A 22,380-nucleotide genomic window follows, 5' to 3' on the forward strand; every position below is an offset into this window, starting at 1 on the left:
TCTTACTAAGAATACGAATTACAATACTATATATAAAAATGACGACACGTAACAACAACTACTACTAGTATTTAATAGTCACAAAGGATTTTAAAAATTTTCAAAAATGTTAGTATAAAAAATGGTATAAATATCAACGTAAGCTGTATAAAATTACTTTTCGTTTAGCAATGATATTGCGCTTATATGAATTTCAATTCGTTTTCATCAGTGTTCCGCAAAGTGTGTAGCGCGTCATACAGTGGTTGTTACTTTACGGGGCGCAGAAAATTAAGATTATTTTATAAACTTGAAATTCTGTGGATCAAAATACAAAAAAAAACAAAATCATTTATTAATTTAGGTAACACAATAAACACTTATGATCGTCAATAAAGAAATACATATTAAATGCTTCTAATTTTACATTGACTGTCAATTCTCAAATCAAGCGCGTAGAACAGACACGAAGAACTGGCCGGTAGTCTTTTTAATCGCCAAGTTTTTGTTTTACATAATGTTTGTACCAGCTGTGAACATTACACCATGTTTCACATGACATCTTAAGTAAATGATATATTCACATGGATATCTGGCGGACGTATTTGCTCACTTAAATGAGCTCAAGGGAAGGCCTTAGGACTTTTGACAAAGAGATGACAGCAGCCCTGTCAGCAATTACTCATTTAAAAAAAAATGTTGACCATCTTAATTAAACAGGCTCAAATTTCACACTAAATACATTTTCTGCCAGTTGAGGTATGTTTATTCATAATACATGTTGATTATTATAACTTAAAACTGATTTTTAATTTGTGATGTACTTCCAAAAATATTCGTTTTCTTAAATGTACCTTGAACGCAAAAAGTTTGCGGAACACTGGCTTACATGATACGTAGAATTCAATTTACGTGATTAACTGTATACTACTCGATCAAATTATGAAGTAAGCAAAATCGAATTGTCTATCGATACTAACAATTATGGAGTATTGTAAGGTTTATGACACTCTAACAAACATATTTGTTGAATAGATTTCTTGGCCAAGAGGGCCAACATAACGAAATGCGTAACTACCAACATAACGAAGTCTGTGACTAAAGAAAGAATTTAGGGTCTCCGACATAATGTGTTAATAAAAATATTGCAGAGATTTCACGCTTTAAAAATAGAACACCGCAGGTTGGAAACAGTTCCTATATTTCACAAGTGTTTGTGCAATTTCAAGCGTCATTCCTTATTGGATTGCCATAAAATGCATCAAACCGCAATATTTCGATTCCAATGGTAGATTCGCGTTGATACATAACTCAGTTATATAACATATGCAAAAAATATAGTTTTTCGCCTCGTTAAAACTTAGCAAACTTCTAAGTGGTTGAATTTTCCTGGTGGAGTCCGAATAATGTTTATCAAGCCAAGCCTTGGCTTCAATAGTATTTTTTTTGCCAAAAAGCAATCCTTTTTATCCATTTTTTTAAACAAACAAAAGTTCCTTCAATCAAAATACGATCACAAACTATACATACTAAATAGTACGACAGTCGTTAAATTAATACACGTGACCTCTGAAGGTTAGGGCTAACTAAAAATTGTATTGATTTAATATTAATAGCGCCATCGACATAGATGAAAGCCACTGAAAGTTTCAGCGCACCTATTAGTATTTACAATACTGTTACAGTTTTATTCACATCATTAGTTTCCTTTTATTCTTATAGAACAAAATATATTACCAATATTTGAAATTCTTGACTATAAATGTTTTGAGTCACGAAATAATTAATAATACTTTGGTTAAATTCTGTACTTTCATTCATATATGTCAAGTCTATAATTATTAGCATATATCAGGTTTTATACTTGCACTATCGACTTTTCTTCTTCTTATCCAGTACACTCTTGACAGAGCGGTTGTGATCGCTATGTTGTAGTGGTATTAAAAGGGGCAAATGTGATGCGCTTCACGACCCTCAATAATGTTTCTATATAGTAATTCAATCGAATGAGAATTCGATTCAAATTCAGGGACTCGAAACTGTATATTGCTTACCATATACAGTTTCGAATCCTGGAGGTTACTCCAGGGTAGATTATTGGCCCTTGATTAATTCTAGTTCGATCATTTCATGGTTACATAGTTTTTGTAGTTCTCAATAATATTAAGCATTTGAAGCCAGTGAGATTTGTGTCAAATATTTATAGTTACAACATAAATTGGTGAAAGGAAAATTTTGTTGAGACTTTGAGAATTATTTCAATAATTACATCATACAGCGATAGTCATTCGAATTTGTAGTTTTAATATTTAGGTATTCTTCATAAAATCTCATGGAATGGTTGACATCATAACAAGCTGTCATTGTATTCGTCGAATATATTGCTGTATTTATTTTTCAGTAACTCACCAACACAAGGCACTGCGTCACTTAATTGTCCAAATAAATTTGCGCTACACTCGTGGCAGTTATGAACAATTTTGGTTGAGGTCTTTACCTGTTCAACGTTTTAAGATTTACTGTTTTTTTTTAAGTTAATGTCAAACCGTAACAAATGTTAAACAAACTTGTATAATTTTGCAATTTTGACATACTTAAGTGGTAAGTCTTAAATAACCAATCTTCATCATAACCTCACTTAAAACAAGTGGTCTAGAGTGTTAAATTAATATTTATTTTAATTTAACCGTTTCAAAGCTAAAGTGTATCAGAAAAATATTGGCATTCTAGTATTAAGTGATTTCTGATTGCTTTCTTAATTACAGGCTATTCCCAGAGGCTTTACAACGTAACATTGGCCGTTGTAAGTATATTATCGATTTTGGGAACGAAGGCAAAAATTCAGCCTCGTTTGAAATAAGTAGTCATATTTAATATCACTCGTATTTCAGCACAAGATGAGGTCTGATTTCCCCACAAATTCCTGTGCGCAAGTATATTGCCGGCCTTTCATATTTGATATTTATTAATTGTTTTTCAGTAAAGAGTTAAAAGTATAGCTTTGCTTTATATTATATATTAATATTGCAAATCTGGAAGGCTATTTTTTGCGTACGCTAGTCTAAGACACTAGTTTGGGAATCTTTAGTCCGTTAAGGAGACTGTAGACTAAATTCTTTAGTCAGTTCTATACCTTAGTTACCATGATAGTGAGCAGTGTTGGTCTTGTGGCGTCAGAGTGCAACTCTCATCCCTGGGGTTAGATTCGATTCCCAGCTGTGCATCAATGGACATTCTTTCTATGTGCGCATTTAACATTCGATCGAATGATGAAGGAAGATCGTGAAGAAGCCGGCTTGCTCTAAACCCAAAAAGACGACGGTGATCAGCACAGAATGCTAATCACCTACTAGCATGTAAGATTAACAAATGATTATGAAACTGATAGAGAAATCTGAGGACCAGACCTAAAAAGGTTGTAGTGCCATTGATTACTTATTATTATTTTTAACACGATAACAAAGTTATTCCAACTGCTATGGAAACATCCAACTTCTTGACTTAAGCAATGGGGGCCTCGCGCCATTTAATGACTAGTCCACGATCCTTTATTTTGGAGCAAGAGCAGCACTTTCTTTCCTCTACAAACCTATAATGGGACACAGTTTTCCCCGTGTTTTCAGTACCCTTTATTTTTAGTATAAATCATCATTATCTGTTTGGTTAAAGTGGCGGAGCGGCCGAGGATTTTTTGGATTAAAATATATTGTTATAGAATAAAAACAGATGAAACCAAACCATGGCTTGTTTATTATAAAACTAAATCTTGTGTCAGACTAGGTGTTGTCAAGTATTTCTATGCGAGTGTATTTGCCTCCGGTGTCATTTTTCGAAAACGAAAACTAAAAAGGGCTGAAACCAGTTAAATTAAACCTATATAATAAGATTAATTCAGTTGTTTTCAGGAAATCTTTTTTATTTTCCACACAAAGTCTTTTAGATGTGAAGTCTTAAGAAACATAAGCACATTTGTGTCTGTTTTATTGAAAATTGCATATAATTACCTAGATAATTAGGCGTTTGTTAACATTTTAATTTATTGTTTTCGCCGGGAATAAAAGCGTTATACGCAATGTGACCATGGCGGTGGTTTATTTCTATTTGTAATACTAAACGGCAACATTGAAAGCAATGAAGTTATGTCAACATTGTTAGATGTCGGCAACCCTGATATCCAAGGATGCCCTCGAAAGGAAAAGTAATTGATTTCGTTCGATGACCAGATTTATTAAACTGAGATGTTTATAGTATCTAATTTTCTTATCAAATGTCAGGTTTAGTATATCAGTAGACCCCTTTGTTTATTTCAAGTAGAGGGATATATATATACGTCTTTCTCCACTGAGGATACGGCATTTTTGTATATTTACAAAAACAGGTATTTGATTGCATTTTATTTGGTTGAAGACAATGGTAAAAGCCTAAAACATGCCTGTTTTCTCATCTTTACTATAAAGCCGCAATGTTAGTTTTTGAGTGTATTTTTGTTTTACATTTATGTTACTTTGAAAATACAATAAATATCAGTCTAAGTCTAGACAGATTATACTACGTCAGGCTTATTCCATATTCAGCTATAATAAGGAAATTATGAATTAAAAATGAGAAATGTGCACACATTTTACAAATTACCCCAATTGAAGCTGGTGCAAAATTCTAAAGCTTTTAAATGATAAAATCAATACACCACAGACTCAGATAAAAAGTTCACAAACGAACCCATTCACATACAGTCAAAGGGAAATGGATGACACTACCAATATAAAAAGACCTCTAGCGGGGTTACAATTTTGTGTCTTTTGTGACGCATTCTTTTGATATACGGTTCATGTTAACCTGGCCATATTATGTGAATATCGGAAAATTCTGGAATTTTACAACCCTTATTTGAAGAGACAATAGTGATATTATACTTCTTTTTGAAGGGTTATCAAATAATCGTAGTAAAAATCTAGTTCCCGCCCGCGACCTGCTAAAATAGTGAAGTTTGTCTTTTGTTCGTGAGTGTACGAATGATATCCATGATGGGATTAAGCCTACAAGATGTTAGATGTTGTGAATTACTAAGACATAATTATATACAATTTATAATCGAAAAAAATTTATTGTAAATTAATTGTGTCGTGACATGAACTTTCCTGAAAATTAAACTTCAGTTTTTGACCGGAAGTGATGGCTTACATGATAATATAAACACTACCTTATCTCGATTATTTTAGTTATTAAAACTGGCCCTTCCTGCGGGTCTTAAATATTAGTATTATTTTCATTTTTACTTGTCATTACTAACAGATTAAAGAAAAGTATTAAAATTAATTAAAATGTCTTATTTACAAAATGAAGTTAGTTTAAACAAGGCTGTATGGGAATCTGTGAGTGTAAGTTTTTAAGCTTAACTTAAATAACTCAGAAATGAACGTTTTCAAACAAGCAACTAAACACTTTTCCACGTTGAAGTTTTAGATATTTTTTGTGTTAAATATTTTAATCATGTAATGTTACGTTTTTTAATGTTATAATTTTGTGAGGAATCTATAACTACAAATTAGTTAATATTATTTACATTTTAAATAAAGAAAAAATATGTGTCAATTCCTGACATACATTAAGATGGCTAAAGATTTAAAGAACTAAATAAAAAGTTTATTATACAATAAAAAAGTATGTATAACTAAACAAAGAAAAAGTGCACTAGACGTCTAGGATTACCTGTGTCGTGGGCAGCTAGTCTCTTCCTTTTGACATATTAACAGTACTTGACAATCATTTCTACATAACACTTACTATAATTTTACTATTGTGATGATGAAAGATGAAAGAGCGCCTAAAGATTTTAAAAAATCTCGAAAAAATATGACGTATGTAGCTGCTGTATTCTACATACATGTGTGTGTCAGAAAGTTGAGGTCCAACACCATCGTGTAGTAGCCAAAGTAGAAAAGTCGTGGCGTAAGGCGTGGCGGCACTTTAGATTCAAGGCGCCCTTTGTAAAGAGATTGATGAAAACTACACTAAGAAGTAGATTTATTACATTAAATTTATAAAAATGAATTTCAAATGTGAAATTGGCTTTATTAAATCTCTGGTGCTGCGTATTTGCAATGTAGTCCGAAAACCTGCCCTTCTTGCATTTTGTATGCCGCGTGGAACGTGTTGACACTAATCCTTTAGAAATATTTGTATAAAACAATGAAACTAGTTTAAAAAGTAACAACAATGTGAGTTCATCAGTTTTTGTTGAAGCGCCTCTTATTAGGTAATGTATATAAAAACATTGTTATACAAAGCAAACACCGTATGCACGGGAATTAACACATGTGTAACCACTACGAAGGCGTTCTGGAACATGACATAACTCGACTTAGTTTTTAATACGAATAAATAAGTTTATTCGCATTTCTTTGAATAAATCGCGGTTGCAATGACGTCGTGGTAACGGGTATGTTTTGCAACGGCCTTTAAGTAGTATTGATTGGAAACTCTTATCTTCTTCACAGGCACGATTCCATAGAGGCGTAGTAAAAACTGCTGGCGGGCAACCGACCTAAAGATCAAATAATTATAAAAATTTATAAACAAAAATTTGTATCCAGTAAAAAAATAATTAATAATTTAGAATCATAATGGTATTTCAGCTTTTGATTCTATTTAACAACAGTCTTGAAATGATTTTATAGTATATAACAGAACTATGTTGATATATACATAACGCAAGGTATATTGCTATCAAAAAATACACGTAGTAGTAGTCAAGATGGATGGATATTAATATTTATTAAATATTAAACGATAAAAGTTTTACCAAAATCATAATGTTTTAGGCAATTGAGTTCGCTATCCTTAATTCTAAAAGGTCGTCTGATAATATCCTTTGGAAGGTTATCTAAATATTATGTTAGTAACGATTAAAAGGCGTTTCTAATACCAGAAAATACGTAACTCGATGTTCACCAGACGTAATTATGTCTATTGTTTAGACGTCTCCTCATATAAATATATAAAACTGTAATGTATGGAAATAAACAAATATTTCGTCCAGGTATAAGATTTATAAGAAAGGACTCTTATAACAATAATAAACTCAAACTCAAAATAACTTTATTCATATAGGTAAAGAAGTACACTTGTATACGTCAGAAAAGAAGTTAAAATAATTCTAATTTTACATTTACTACCAGTTCGCAACTCAAGGGCGAGCAGGCAAGAAGAACTGACAAGAAACTCTCCGCCACTCTTTATGATCACACAAATTGTTTGAGTTGGAGTAAATCGATCCCAAGGTTTAGGATCAATAATCGTCAAATTTATTAAGCTTTAAGTATTAATTTACGTTTAACGAGAGTTATGGATTTTATTACAATTTCCATATATGGAGTGGTTTATCTTCTGGAGCCTGGTTGAGCGTACGTTTAGATTAGCTCTGCTTCAAGTATTATACTGGTGAAAGTCACTATTTCATAACCAATCGCATAGTCAGCCATATAAAAATAGGCATACAAATGTGTTAATTATAATTTTGACAACATAATAAGAACAGGTTATAATAATTATTGTCAAAATATTCTCACAAGCTATAAAAGGCATGTTGCCTTTAAAAATTTAATTAACTTCCACTTGAAAGCAATACAATGATCTATAACATCTAGGAAGGTGATAATGAAATAGTTTGATAGCTATGGCATAACAATTTTTTGATTACGTGGTTCAACACGCAGGCACCCACAACCGTGTTGGATAGGTAAATACAGCCATTTTTTTAAATGTTTCGAATAATTTTAGATGCTTTTTTACAGCTATAACTGCTTTTAGGATATATAAACTTGATAATGTCAAAATACAGTCTTAATATGTTCATGGTTAGTTGAGGTGTCGATATTAGTTTCATCTATTTATCAATCCTTTAAAAAAATATATTTAGATCTACTTCACTTAATATACAACGTCTTAATGAAGTTTAATCATAACACCGACGACAGACAGCCCCATGTGCAGAGGCTGTTTCAGCGCGGAGGAATCAGCTACCCACGTAGTCATGGAATGCTAGACTAAACCTCGGCTGTGGCTAAACAACGTGCAGAAATTCTCGGAACAGTGAGGTCACTCCTTGAAGCCTGCGAAGTATTCAGAAGGCTTCTGTGCTGTGGAAGTTAAGCTGGCTTAGTTAGCCAGGAGTTTACGCACAACGGACCTATTGAGAGTCTAAGTGCGGAAACTGAGTCCACAAACCAATAACTAATCATAACATCTAAAAGCCGTTCAGAACTGCCTTTCAATTGACGAGGCACTAGTTGATCAAAATTGCTGTAAAGCACTTGAAATGTCATAAGTCTGCGCGTATAATAATTTGAAAAAGTTTTATTTTAATTAATTATTTGATTGTGTCTGTTTAAACAAACTTTATGCTGTTATAGAAATTTAATTTAGTGAACACGCCTGATTTTTCTGAATGCAACAATATGTATTAGTGATAAACAGTGAAATATTTTATCATATCACCTTCAATTGTTTTTGTTTCAAACTTATGTCCTCATTTGTTTGTATCAAGGCTTTCTGTTTAGGGTATGATATCAAAAACTATTGTACTTATAATAATAATTTATTTGCTTCTTGCAAGGTACAAAAATGTTATGGTGGTACAATCAAAAGTTCAAAAGCCTATTTTGCCACACATAATGGCGTGCAAATTGGTCTTTAAAAAAATTGTGTCAATTCTTATAAAAAATCATTGAAAGATTTGTGATATTTTTGCCATACAAAAGGTGCTTTTCGAATACAATTCCAAATAAATTTTTGGCACAGCCATTTTCTCCTAATTTTTCGACAGATGTCTAATTAAACATTGTAATAAGCAAAATAAAATTTCTGTATACTTATAATATGTGAATAATGCATCAGATTTTCATAAAATATTTAAATTTAAAAATGATTAAAAAGCATGCAAGTCTTAAAAATACATTAATGCGTTCCTTTTATAACTATACCTTAAGGACTCGGCTTGGTGTCATTCAACTTTAACTAATCAGGGATGAAAGTCTCTTAAACTAAAGCTTAAATTTTAAATGGTAATATTTGTAATACATACTGGGAATTGGGACCGAAATATTAATTTAACTTTAGCGGAAAACCTGTGTTGAAGATTAATTCGTAAATACCTTTTTATAACAACTATAATACATAGTTAGTTAATATTTTAATAGGAATATATGTATAGATAATTAACTAAAATGTACATAAAATTGAGATCAGTGCCAGCGTAGTGGCTTCAGCGTGCGATTCTCATCTCTGAGGTCGTAGTTTCGATCCCCAGCTGTTCACAAATATGCTTTTTTTAACATTCGCTCGAAAGGTGAGGAAAGTCGACGGTGTCTGTCAATCACAGGAGGCTGATCACCTGACGGCGTCGGGCGCTCGACCAGATAAGACGTATTGCCGGTAGAGTGCTGCGAGCGTGTCGGCGTGATACAATTTTCCGTTCAGTACGCGTATTAGTGAGTGGTTTAAAATGTCGGTAGACGTTAGGCTACCGTCATTTATTAATGTAGGCGAATTAGTTGGAAAAATGTTGTTTTTTCTTTGTGTTGTGTGTGTATCACACAATTGTTAAAAATGGAAGATTTTCAAATGAATGATGGATCCCGAAACAAGTCTTGTCTAACTTCCAGGGAGATGACAGGTTCAGACACGGAAGCAGAGGAGACGCAATGGAGAAAATCTATCCAAGTTGCTACTGTAGGCCTGCGTAAGGTACATAAAGCATTAAAAGCGACACTATGCATTGTGCCGGAATCAGAGGTACAGGAAAATAAAGGAATGGGTTTTACAACTATCCGTAAGGATTGGCGTGATTGCTTTAAAATCGGGAAATACAAAACCAAAGTATATAAAGGAAATGAAAGCGGCAGCGAGGGATATCAAACAATTAGCTGAATATCTTCCTCTACAAAATCAAACGGAAGAAGTCATTCGCCTTAAGGCGTAGTACACTTGTTAGGCATAAGTCACATAAACATCAGACAGGCAGCAGCAGGTAAGTGTCTTATTGAGATAGAAGGCGAGACATATAAAGAAAAGGCAGATTTACTCGCCAGTAAATTAAAAGTTGCACTGTCTACAATGGCGAGAGTTAGTAGGCCAGAAAAAACGGTGTCTCTGAGGGTTAAAGGCCTAGACGACATAGTTACTGCCGAGGATATAATTGCTGCCTTGTCGAATAAGGCAAACTGCGCAGCAGAGTTAATAAGGTGTAAAGACATTGAAAGAGGTTATAGAACAAGAAGTTTGCCTGTACAATGCCCGGTTGCAATAGCAAATTCTGGAAGGAGAATGCATTATTGGATGGAGTTTAGTGGAGGTAGTTCTTTTAAAAGACCACCCACTGCGCTGCTATAAATGTTTGGAATTAGGGCACAGACGGGCGTCTTGCTCATCCACAGTGGACCGTAGCAATGTGTGATATAGGTGCGGAAAAGCGGGGCATAAATCGGTCACATGTGACGAAGTACCACATTGCGTTGTATGTGCGAGCGAGAACATGCCGGCGAATCACGTGTTGGGTGCAAGAAATTGCAACTCTTCTGTAAGTCGATTGCAATGTAACCAGTCACGGGGTATCTTAGTAGAAGAAGAATGCTTACGCGACCCCAAGTTTCCAACCGTGACGTGATTGGTGGGAGGGGTTTATGCGGTGCAGTGCGGAAATACATTCCCCTCATTAAAAAAAAGAAGGCTGATCACCTACTTACCTATTAGATTGACAAATGATCATGAAACAGATACAGAAATCTGAGGCCCAGATCTAAAAGAGGCTGTTGCGCCACTGATTATTTTTAATTATTTTATTTGTTAATTAATACATTAATTTAACATGTTTCAATTTTGATAGATAATGCACGAGATCATTAATTGACCATGATTTAGTTGAATGAAATGAATAGTTTATATGAAGTTGTATAAATTAATTCTATAAAGGACTATATCATTCATGTTTTTCCATTTTTATTTTAAATAAAGTACGTGTTAAAAAAAATTGAATGCTATACAAAACAGTTTGTTTTGAACTTTTGTCTGTACAATTTTATTTGTCGCTTTTTGATTCATGTTTATAAAATCATTCTGGCTTACAGATACGCATCTTATGTAGCTTCAAATCTTGTAGCACTTTGTAGACGTTATGTGCTCACACCACGACCGCATCTTTTCTATATCAATGGTTTTTTTACTAGCAAATGTATTCTATGTAAAATAATTTTGATATGACTGAAAACTGTTGAAAAGGACGTATGTAATGAAGACGATGAAGAGCAAAAATGTAATGCTTGCTAAGTTTTATATATACATGATAAAATAAAATAATTGGCAATTAAATATATATTATTTCTTGTTCTCCGTATTTATTTTACCATCGACTCAAAAGTTGACAGTAAATGTATTTTTTCATAGATGCTCGGTAAATTTATCTATTAATATATATGGTTACTTTTCTGATAAGTGATAAGAACATTCTAAAACAGTAGTATTCCTGAAAGAAAACACTTTTTACCCGGATTAAAGCTATTTGTATTATTATAAACGTATAATTATTTTACATAATTTTAAATTTAAATTTTTCCGATGTTTAGCTTAAATCCGGTCAAAAAGTGTTTTTTTTTTCAATGTGTAAAAGCTATGTTAACAAAAGACAATACTAGTATTTCTATTCGTTTAAATTTTTTTGTAACATTTATGTTTACCAAAAGTATAAATAATATTTTAGATAGAAGACCTTGTAACATAACATAGATAACATACCGTAGATATATAGTATTATGTATGACGTTGTAAACTTCAATAAAGAAATAAATGTAAAACGCTATGTTTTGTAAAGTGTTGAAGTATAAGAAGACAACTGATGTAAATCTTTGTTAAACTTAGTTTTGTGTTCACTTACAACCTTTTTTCCACCCATATAATCAAACGGTATTTATATTTACTTTTTTAAAGGTTTTAAATACCACGAAAGTATTTCCGTGTCAATAAAGGAACGTCTCAATTGTTAAACGGCCGTACTAGCGAGCCGTCTGGCAGTCAGGGACCATGACCAAACCATCACTTAATTTCAGGTAAGCCTTTTTTCGTTATATATTACTAATTACAATTTAATGGAGTATAGCATTTTACACTGATTGTTTATAATATTATTAAAATTTAATAAAATAATACAAAGCCCTTTATAGCTAAATCTGAGTAAAATTCCTATTATAATTTTAAAATGGTAATAAACTACACCAAGAACCCCTTAGTAGGTTAAGGCCTCCTTTAAGGATCTCTATGTATCTCAATGATGGGCAAGCTGCATCCTGCTCGAGCCATCCGTAATGCCAGCACTTTAGGGCTTCTTCAGTATAATAAGCGGTACTTGTGTGTCTTATTTTATTTATTTTCTAATTTTTAGCATGCTCCGTTCTAAAAGATAAATAAAGTGACATATATAAGAGATGTATATCTGTATACAGGAGATATCTTATGAGATATATACGTTTCTTCAACCGTAGAATCTATCTATATAGAAGGTGACGAGTGACGTAGCTAGCAACCTTGTTCAGCTGAGCGCTTTTCAAGTTCGAACTTTGTATGAGGACTTTAGATTGAAACTTTTATATTAAAGTTGCTTAAAATTGTTTACTCTTAAGATTTAATTAGCCTATACTAAAAAGTAATTTAATTCTTCATTGTACCAATAAAAGTAAGTTAACTTTAATACAATAGACCCACTATTTATACATTTTTATATGACATTAAATTATTTAAGAAAAACACTTTTTGAACGGATTAAAGCTATGTATTATTATTAAAACTTATAATTATTTACATAATTCTAAATTTTAAACACGCACACTGAAAAACACGCGAAAAGTCGGTAAAAAATTTAAAATTTAGAATTATGTAAATAATTATAAGTTTTAATAATAATACATAGCTTTAATCCGTTCAAAAAGTGTTTTTCGTAATGTGTAAAAGCTATTTTAACACAAGACAATATTAAATTATTAATTATTTTATTATATAAATTATTTTATAATATTATTTTATTATATTATACAATGCTGTATAGTTACAATATTTTACGTTACGTTGTTAAAAGGAAAATAGGAATAAATAAAAAATGCACATTGCACAAATTACAGGAAGTCCCATTGGAGCCAGATTAGCCGGATTCCCCTTTGTTACAGTCATGCGAATTAAAGCAGATTCATTTTCCATAAAATTGCACGGACGAATTCCCATCTGTTTTCGTAGAACTTACAAAAGCACGAAGCGAAGTCCGGACACGTAAAATACCAGACGTAATAAAATCAACATTCACACAAAATTTCAAACTTGTGCAAGTTATCTAGATCTAATGTAAGAGATTTAAATTTTTATATTAAATAGACTTATTCAACCCAATTTCGATACTATACTAAATTTTACAAAAATATGTATTCGGAAAGCAGAGTACTTTGCCAAGAGTATTTCTCAACTCAAACATGGGTACAAACGGTTCCTTTTTAAAATTTCAAGGTCCAGCCCTCACCTGAGGCAACGGGCAAGGGGTGAGCGCCATTCGCTCCCCGACTGCCGGCCGGGATGGGCGTTCCGCGAGTTAGTAGCACCGCGTCAGCCGAGCTCGAGCTCGGTCGTGCAAGGCGGCCGCACCTGTTGATCCTCGACGATTCACGTGAAGCGCGCCTCACAGAAGGTTAGTGGCCTCCGACAGAGTTCAATTTGTGTGCGTTTTATGGATCGTACATTTAAGTTGATTTATGAGATTTTATACTCGCTGTTGTAGTTTAAAATTTTAAGGCTTTTAGGCGCGTCGACAAAAAGAAACTGACATTGATACGATAACATTGACCAGTAACTCCAATATTATTTGCAATTCTCGCTGTTATCACTCATTGTTTATAATTGAAATATGTTTTTATGTAAATTATGTATATGTTTTCTTTTACATTAAACAAATATTAAGTGGATATTTAATATAAAGAAGTTAATTTGATTAATAGAGAATTTTGAATTGTAGTTAGGTTTATTATTTGTGTTTAATGTTTTAAATCCATTCAATGACGAGATTTCGAGAGCTTTTGTTTTTCGTCTACTTTCATAAATGTGTTTCGACCTATTTAATTAATACATCACGTATTGGACAATTTAGTTTTTTAAAGTGTTCCTATAATAAAATAAGAGAAAATTCGAATGTTCATGTTTTGAATTTATGTAATTCAACATTAAGAGCACCACGGTCATGTTCAGATTAAATTAAAACTTATTAAAGCGTTTAAATTCAAATATAAATACATCATCCACCTATTATATTGTATCTTAGCTAATGGACCGGTCATCTATCTAAACTTTGCGTTACATATTCCGTATAACTTGAAATTAACTGAGCTTTTAACTGGTAAATTTGTTTATTATTAAAATAGTTATTTGTATACGGCCCTTTGTAATTGATTTAAAATCAATTACTAACAACATTTAACCAAAGTGTTTGTTTTATTAGCAAAGATTTCTGTTTATGACAAGTATTTGTTTATTTAACAAAAAACAAACTCCTCGATGCGATATAACTATGTTTTTTATGGTTTGTGGTCACTGAAAAATACGGTATTGCTTTAAATTTGTACCTACCCTTACTTACGCACGGGTAGAGCTAATCATGCCTACTGATGCAACCTTGAAATTATATGCAATCAATAGTGGCTTTCCTTGTTTCAACACCTTTTAATGTATAGTTATGTTAATTAACACAAAACTTGGCAAATTGTTTGTTCGGTAGTACGGGCGCAGGACTTTGCTCTACGATATTACATTGAAATAATAATGAATTCCTTGAAACATTTATAAAATAAACACACACAAATAAAAAACTTATATAAATATGTAAATATATTTTTTTAAGGACCTCTGATAGAGGTCAGGAGACCAATTGGCTCTATATTTCCTTCTTAAGTATTTTACTCCCAATCTTCTTCACCAACTTCTTTAAGCTAGTCAGTCCTCCGTACCTACAAGAAGGTGACCTCTCTTTCATTTTCCTGGTGGCCCTTTCCACTTTCCATATTACATTTCCCCACTGAAATAACTAATGTTTTATATAATTATTAATTTTCTCGGTAAAACGTTTCTATGAAAACGGTTACCATTATAATGTAGTTACCGAAATAGAAACATATGATATATCAAGTCCCGTGATAAAATGCGATAACTCGTCCGGAGGATGTGCAGTTCCTGTATTGTTTTATTGTAACCTTGAAATCTGTATATTAGTAATATTCTATAGTTTATGAATATTTTAAGGCACACACAACTTCTCATACATCTCAAAGTAAAGGCTTGAATCACAACTGAAGGCCATACTAGAAAAACTTTTTTCTCTTAAGTCCACTATGTAGTTTGACACAGCTACAAGCTCGTTTTATACTTGCGATACGCTTCCGGAGACTAAATTAATAAGCAGCTCATCTTGTCTATAAATTTTACTTCTAAGATAACAAATTCATCCGTTACGCGAGAAAAATATTAAAATTTGATCAGGTAAAGTCCCATTAAGTTGAGAGGATTGTAATGATCCCCGTTGTGTTCATTTTCAAGGATTTTTAATAATACCATATTACGGTTGACACCTGCCACTCAATAAAAGGGTGCGAACGTAGGAGTTAACAAAAAACTCGTTATAAAATTTTTAATAGAGATTTTGATAAATAAAAAATTTAAGATACTTAGCTATATTGGATAAACGAATCATCAAATTATAATGAAAACCTTCATGAACAACATCTGCGTAAAATACAACTTAATTTTGTTTATTTAGTACGTACAATAAATGATCATAAAACTAGTTTTATGTTTGAAAATGTAGGTTTCCACAGCTGCATCTATCTTTTATTATATAACTAATGCTATTATATAATTTCTTGAGTAGAAAACTCGACGCTACAATTCTCTGTCTTGGTCTCAGATTTCTTGTTACGTGATAATTTTGACTCGACTTTTGGCTCTAAGGCATGATCGTCACGATGTTTTTCTTTATCATATGCACCGTTCTTCACCACATCACGATTAAGGTCCATTGGTGCACAGACGAGGTTCAAAGCTATGACCTACATCACGAGAGCCGTAGGTTCAAGCTATAAGTCCAACACTGCTAATTTTTATCAATTTAGGCTTCTTAAAAACTAAATTTTGTCAAAAGATTTAAAAATTTATACATTCACTAAAAAAATTAAGTAAGATCGTCTCAACCTGTCCTATGCTGATACCGAAAGTATTCCTCTTGTGCAACTGTTGTTTTATTTTAAAAGTATAAGTGTTTTATAGAATTTGTTACGTCAAGAAGAGTAGAGCCTTTGCGCTTTATAGAGTTGCAAGCGGTAGCCCGGAGTGAAGTACCGTCTCGCCTTGCTGCACACCAAGCTTTTTGGAGGCTAATTTAGCCTTCCCTTCCAAATGACCGCGAAACTGGACGTTATTCCATATGTCAACGCCCAATATTCCGATGTTAGCTGAGGCTTTAAGGAGAGTGCCTTCAAAGAGGGGAGTAGCGACAAAGGGAGTTTTTTAGCGGAAAACGCGCATACTTGTGTCTTCTTGGGGTTAAATTGGACTAGATTTAGTCTACCCCAGTCCGAGACTCCACGTAAAAGAGTTTCGACTTCAGACACAAGTTTGTTCCGGCACTCATCAACAACAGCCCGAGAAATACCTGCCCGGCCCGTGTAAAAAGTATCCCCAGTGCTGTCGTCCGCATAGCAATGAAGGTTGCTAAGTTGCAACATATCATTAATATGCAGAATAAACAGGGTCGGGGATAGGACACAGCCTTGTGGGACACCAGCATTGACGGGTTTAAGGTCGGAGCATGCTCCGTCGATGACGACCTTAATGCTCCGATCAGCGAGAAAGCTGGAAATCCAGTTGCATAATTTCTCGGGGAGCCCATCTGAGGCTGGAAGCTTCGAGAGCAGTGCTCTATGCCACACCCGATCGAAGGCTTTCGCTATGTCCAAATTTACCGCCAGCGCCTCCCCCTTGGACTCAATTGCCTCTGCCCACCTATGTGTAAGGAATACAAGGAGGTCACCAGCTGAGCGACCACGACGAAAGCCGTACTGAGAATCGCTAATCAGCTGGCTGCCCTCTAGATACCTCAAGAGCTGGCCGCTAATAATGGTTTCCATTATTTTGGAGAACAAGGAGGTTATTGCGATTGGGCAATAGTTGGACGGATCAGAGCGATCGCCTTTTTTATGGATCAGATGTATCAAAGCTGTCTTCCATCACTTCGGAACAGTGTTGAGGGAGTACAGGTACCGGAAAAGGCGCGTTAGGACCGGAGCCAACTCAGGAGCACAAGTACGCAGCACAGTTGGGGGGATGCCATCAGGCCCGCTCGACTTATGTATGGATGTCCAGGGAAAATAAATGTTTACGGATAGCACGTTGCCGGAATGTAACTTCAGGCATCGTAATATCACACCGCAATAATGTCGGTGGTTCCTTCCCCTGATCATCCAAAGTTGAGTTCGACGCAAGATCGGCCTTCTCTTTTGCAGTATGGGCCAGTGAGTCATCCTCCCTATGCAGTGGTGGAATAGAGGGCTGACAGAAATTCCCTTGGACAGCTTTGGCAAGAGACCAGAAGGCTCGAGTTCCCGAAGGAAGGTGGGCCAATTTCTCACCAAACCTGGCAATATGCTCTGACTTTGCCTTAGCGATTTCCCGTTTGAAGGACCTAGAGGCTGAATTGGTATACTTTTTTATGTTCGCCGATAGCCGCATCACAGGATGTCGCCGCTTCTGCCCAGGCTTTAAAGCATTCACGCTTACGGTGCAAAGGCTCTTTGCACGAACGCCTAAACCAAGGCTGGGACTTGCCACCGACCGGCACCGCAGAGAATGGAATAAAAAGTTCCATGCCCTGCAGGACCACATCAGCGACAGAGTCACGCGGACGGAGAGTACTCAACGAAAAGCAAATGGGCTCCCAAGGGTAGGACGCAAAAAAAGACCGCATCCCGTCCCAATCTGCTGACTTATAGTGCCACACACGGCGACAGCCCGCAAAGCTAGGCCGTAAAGGGCGCGTGAGCGGCACAATGCTCCGTACCACACAATGATCTGATGAACCCAATGGCGGACTTGGTAGGTCAACAGAGACTTGGTAGGTCTCCGGATGTGAAGTCAGCAGAAGGTCCAACAAAGAAGGTTTATGACCATCCACATCTGGTATTCGCGTAATCGCAGGGACCATTTGCGTCAAGTCGTAGGCTAGAGCAAAGTCGTGAAAGGATCTTCCCGCGTGATCGGTGGTGGCCGTTAAAATCGCCAAGTATCACGATTTCAGCGGTAGGAATCCTTTCGAGCAGGGAATCTGTAGCCTAAAGCCTAAGCCTAAGCCTGTAAATTTGGATGTGCTCAATGAGTCGGTCAGTTTCGGTATTTCCGCTATGGGACCTATACAGGCATGTGTAGAATCGCGGATGGTCATCGCAGCCTACGCGCAGCCAGAGGTTAGATAGGTCCCTTCCTTCAAGCGTCCCGAGGCGACGAGAACAGATATCCTCTCGGACGTACGCGCAAACTCCAGCCCGCGGCACAAATGAATGTTCCAATTTGTACCCCGGGTAGGAGAGGTAAGAAGTATCAGCCGGGGAGGAAATCTGAGTCTGGGTAAGAAAGAGCAAGGCCGGCTTCGCAGTCTCTAAATGATAGTGGACAGAGTGGATGTTGGAGTTGAGCCCCCTAATATTTGTGAAGTCCACGGCGGGTGTGGATGGGGGTGCCTTTGTTGGATTGCTCCGTTTGCCCCGAGACCGATAATTTTTTTTTTAAAGAGCGCAGAATTGCCCCCCCCCCCCAGAATACGAAGGGCAGCCTGTGCGTCCACCACCGGGTGCTGAGTGTCCCGGTGGTGGACGCCCAGAGGGGGATTCTCCACCGCAAGCGCGTGTGGTACCCTCCTGGGGTAGATTCTGATTTTTCTGCACCTTCATATTTCTTGTAGAGAGGGGGGGGGGGGATGGGCTCCGGGAATCTTTCTCACCGCACGAAACGCGAGTACAAGAAGGCGAACCTTTTGTATCACTTTACGCCGGTTTTCTGAAAGACAGTGGTACTGCCCCGGTCGTGCCTGCCCGTTTGGCTGAAGTCAGGAGGCAACAGCATGGCACTCCCACTAGGAAGGGATTGACTGATTGCGCTGGTGAAATAACCTCTGTCACAGGTTATTTCACCAGTGGGCGATGGCGTCGTCACGTCCCGACGCCAAAAACGGTTGATAAAACGGACGGACGGTTTGTAAAACAGATTAATCCGATTATTAAAACTGCAACAAAGCAGCTCTTCAGCTATTAATTATAAGGCTTAATGATGTGGATGGAAGCTTGTGAAGATCGTTTTTATATGGAAATAATTTACTGAACGGTGAACGTTAATTAGCTGTTCAAAAGGTCCATTTGCCTTTTTCAGTTAGTGTATATTTAACAATTTATAATTATAACCTTAATATAATATATAAAATAAATAAAAGTTTGTTTAATTCTATGAACGAGAACACAACTTCTGAAGTATGCAGTGTGCATTTAAAAATTACGCAAACGTAACGTAATTAAAAAGCTTAAATTTTTATTTTATTTAAATCGATTTTGCAATATGCTGCCCACATCACCATGCTTTCGAAGTCTGGAAGCATCGATACATTGCGTTTCTTGGAAACCGTTTCTATAGTTTAGCGGTTTGTGCACTTAGTGTCCGAGTTAGAGAGAAGTAAGCAGACCCTTTTAATATAAAATAGTGGTGAAAAACCTTTTTTAAAGTCATAGATAGTCAAAATTATTTATTCATATAGGTAACACAATGTACACTTATGAACGTCAAAAAAGAAATTTATATGAAATGCTTCTAGTTTTACAATTACTGCCAGTTCTCAAATCAAAAAAGGAGAACGGAAGAGAAGAACTGGCAATAAATTCTCCGTCACTCTTTTTAATCGCCAAGTTTTTTACACAATGTTTGCTCTTTAGATCTGGGCCTTAGATTTATAAATCTGTTTAGTGGTTTACTTATTTATTCGACGTTCTAAAACAAAATACAAGAAAATTTAACACACATACACATATACATCAATTATATTAGAACATAAATAATCTATCAAAGGAAAAATTGAAACAAACAAAATAAAATACTAAAAATTAGTTAATAATACCTAAAAGGATAAAAAATAAAATAAAAATAACAAATTAATATAATTTGCTTTGTCCGAAAAGTAGGTGATCGGCCTGTCATACGCTGTCGACCGTTTTGGTATAAAGCTTTTTGGTTACCTCATGATGTCCAGTTCGAGCGACTAGATAGACTTATAAGTCCATTGTGCACAGCCGGAATTCGAACTCAGAGATGAGTCCTACTCTGAAATCACTAGGCTAACCTCAGAAGCATACACAGTTACCTATTTAAACCTTTACCTTTAAAATTCCTGGAAAACACTGTTCATATACACTTGATATTTTAAGCAAGGTTCCTAGAAATTGTTATTTGAAGTTGAAGAATAATTTCCAAATAAAATTTATTTATACCTGGTCGCTTAAAGTAATTATAATTTCGTCTCTTAAAATCTGTTTAAATTAATTTCATTTCGCATTCCAAAAAAAACTACCAAAACACGAAGAATTATTGTTTTTGTTATTCTAAACTAGGTATTGCGTTGGAATCTCGGATGTGTATCAATGCATTTTTCGTGCGCAATATTTCCTCGTACAGTTAGAAAAACTATCACAATACATATAAAAATAGAAAACCGTTTTCTACTGATGTAGATGTCTATCTTCAATTTTAGGCTAGTTGAATGGTGTCATTAGCACGCATCACGCACCAACTAATTCTAGTAAAAAGTCTTTGAAGTTGACCCCATTAATCCATATTAAATATCCTATTAAATCAGTGACATTATCCTAGGTTATGAACAAGTGTGCCAGCAGACTGTGTGGGCGTGACTGTCGGGTTGGGAATTCCTTTTCAATATTCTATTTGATTTCCTTTAGTACAAATTTATTCTTTACGGAATTCCTGTTATAATGTTTTGATATAAATAACGTTTATTAGTAATCATATCAACCAAATAGACAGTATTAAGAATTTTCTTAACCTACATAGTAATAATAAAAACAATTAAAAATTAATAAAAAGAAAATTAAGACTCTACACTGTGGCAGTGTAGCTTTAACGGTGATATTTCCTAGTTGTATTGTGATACTTATTCGTTGAGTGAGGAAAGGACCAGCTCTGGGGTCACCGTTAATATCTACCAGGCACCAACTTAAATCTTAATTAGCGCCTGTGCACTTGAACCATAAGGCCCAAGAGTCTCGAAGTTGGTGGAAAGACTTAAATTTGAGTCGTTTATATTTTCCTTATGTTTTGATTTGATATATAGATCTTAAAAATTATTCAGGCCAAGACTATTGTTTAGTTATATATTGCAGATATCTTTTCTGTAGGAAAGGGTAACAATCGATTAATGTGAAATAAAATTTAGTCCGTACGTTCCATACATTTATTTGCTTTCATTTACATTTTTTTTTGTTATATTATTACTGTATCAAAAGTGTTTTTATTTTTATTTTGATTGTCTTTATTAAGAAAATATACCAAATTTAAATAAATTAAATACTTGAAATTAAAATTACAAAATTTAATTCATATAATATCGCGTTTCAAGGAGAGGAAGCAATTGAAGTATGAATATTTGATATGCGAATCCATTGATAGACCTCGTAAATGTAGTGCGCAAACGCGTGACGTCATCCGCTGATCTTGACCCGGAAGTGGGTCATGAGCGGATCCCGCGCAGCCTGCGACCTTGCTACGCCTCTACCGCGAGCTACGTCTGCTACGAATTACGTAGCGGTTTTTGGAATTCTTTGTTCCTTCGAATTTGCGTACTCAGAAAAGAGTAATAGTCTTTTTTGTTTATTAATATAGAAAATTGAAAAGCAATTATATTCGTTTATTAAAACATTCTGACATCATTTGTCTGGTTATAACTATACAATATATCCTCTATGAAGTGTTGGTTAATCGTACATAGAAAGAAAAATCTATCGTGCCAAATATTAATTGATAAAATATGTAGGTAATCTGCTTTGCGCATGTAGTTTTCGTGATATCGCGACTGATATTGACCTAGAGAACGCAGAAAGACGATCAATGAAAGTTCCGCGCTTGACATTTCAATATTTTTAATTCAAATGTATTAGTAAAATACTAAATTTTCCTTAGTATATTACGTCGACAAATTATTACTTCGATGTCTTTCATTTGAATTTTTATTGAAGCGAATACAAAGAAGATTGGAGTATGCCAAAGGGCTATGAATGCAACAGG

General features: G+C 34.8%; 1 protein-coding gene across 2 annotated transcripts in view; it reads left to right on the top strand.

The window, feature by feature from the left end:
* Positions 1 to 13,573: 13,573 nt before the first annotated feature.
* Positions 13,574 to 22,380, top strand: part of LOC123714227 (synaptotagmin-10-like) — an 81,155-nt gene continuing 72,348 nt past the window's right edge. For both annotated transcript variants that reach the window (XM_045668424.1, XM_045668431.1), the window contains exon 1: positions 13,574 to 13,696. In XM_045668424.1, the coding sequence (XP_045524380.1) occupies positions 13,585 to 13,696 (112 nt within the window). In that variant the 5' untranslated portion in view covers positions 13,574 to 13,584. The remainder of the gene's footprint in view (positions 13,697 to 22,380) is intronic.

Source organism: Pieris brassicae, chromosome 1 (assembly GCF_905147105.1).
Source record: "Pieris brassicae chromosome 1, ilPieBrab1.1, whole genome shotgun sequence".
NCBI classification, from domain to species: Eukaryota; Metazoa; Arthropoda; class Insecta; order Lepidoptera; family Pieridae; genus Pieris; species Pieris brassicae.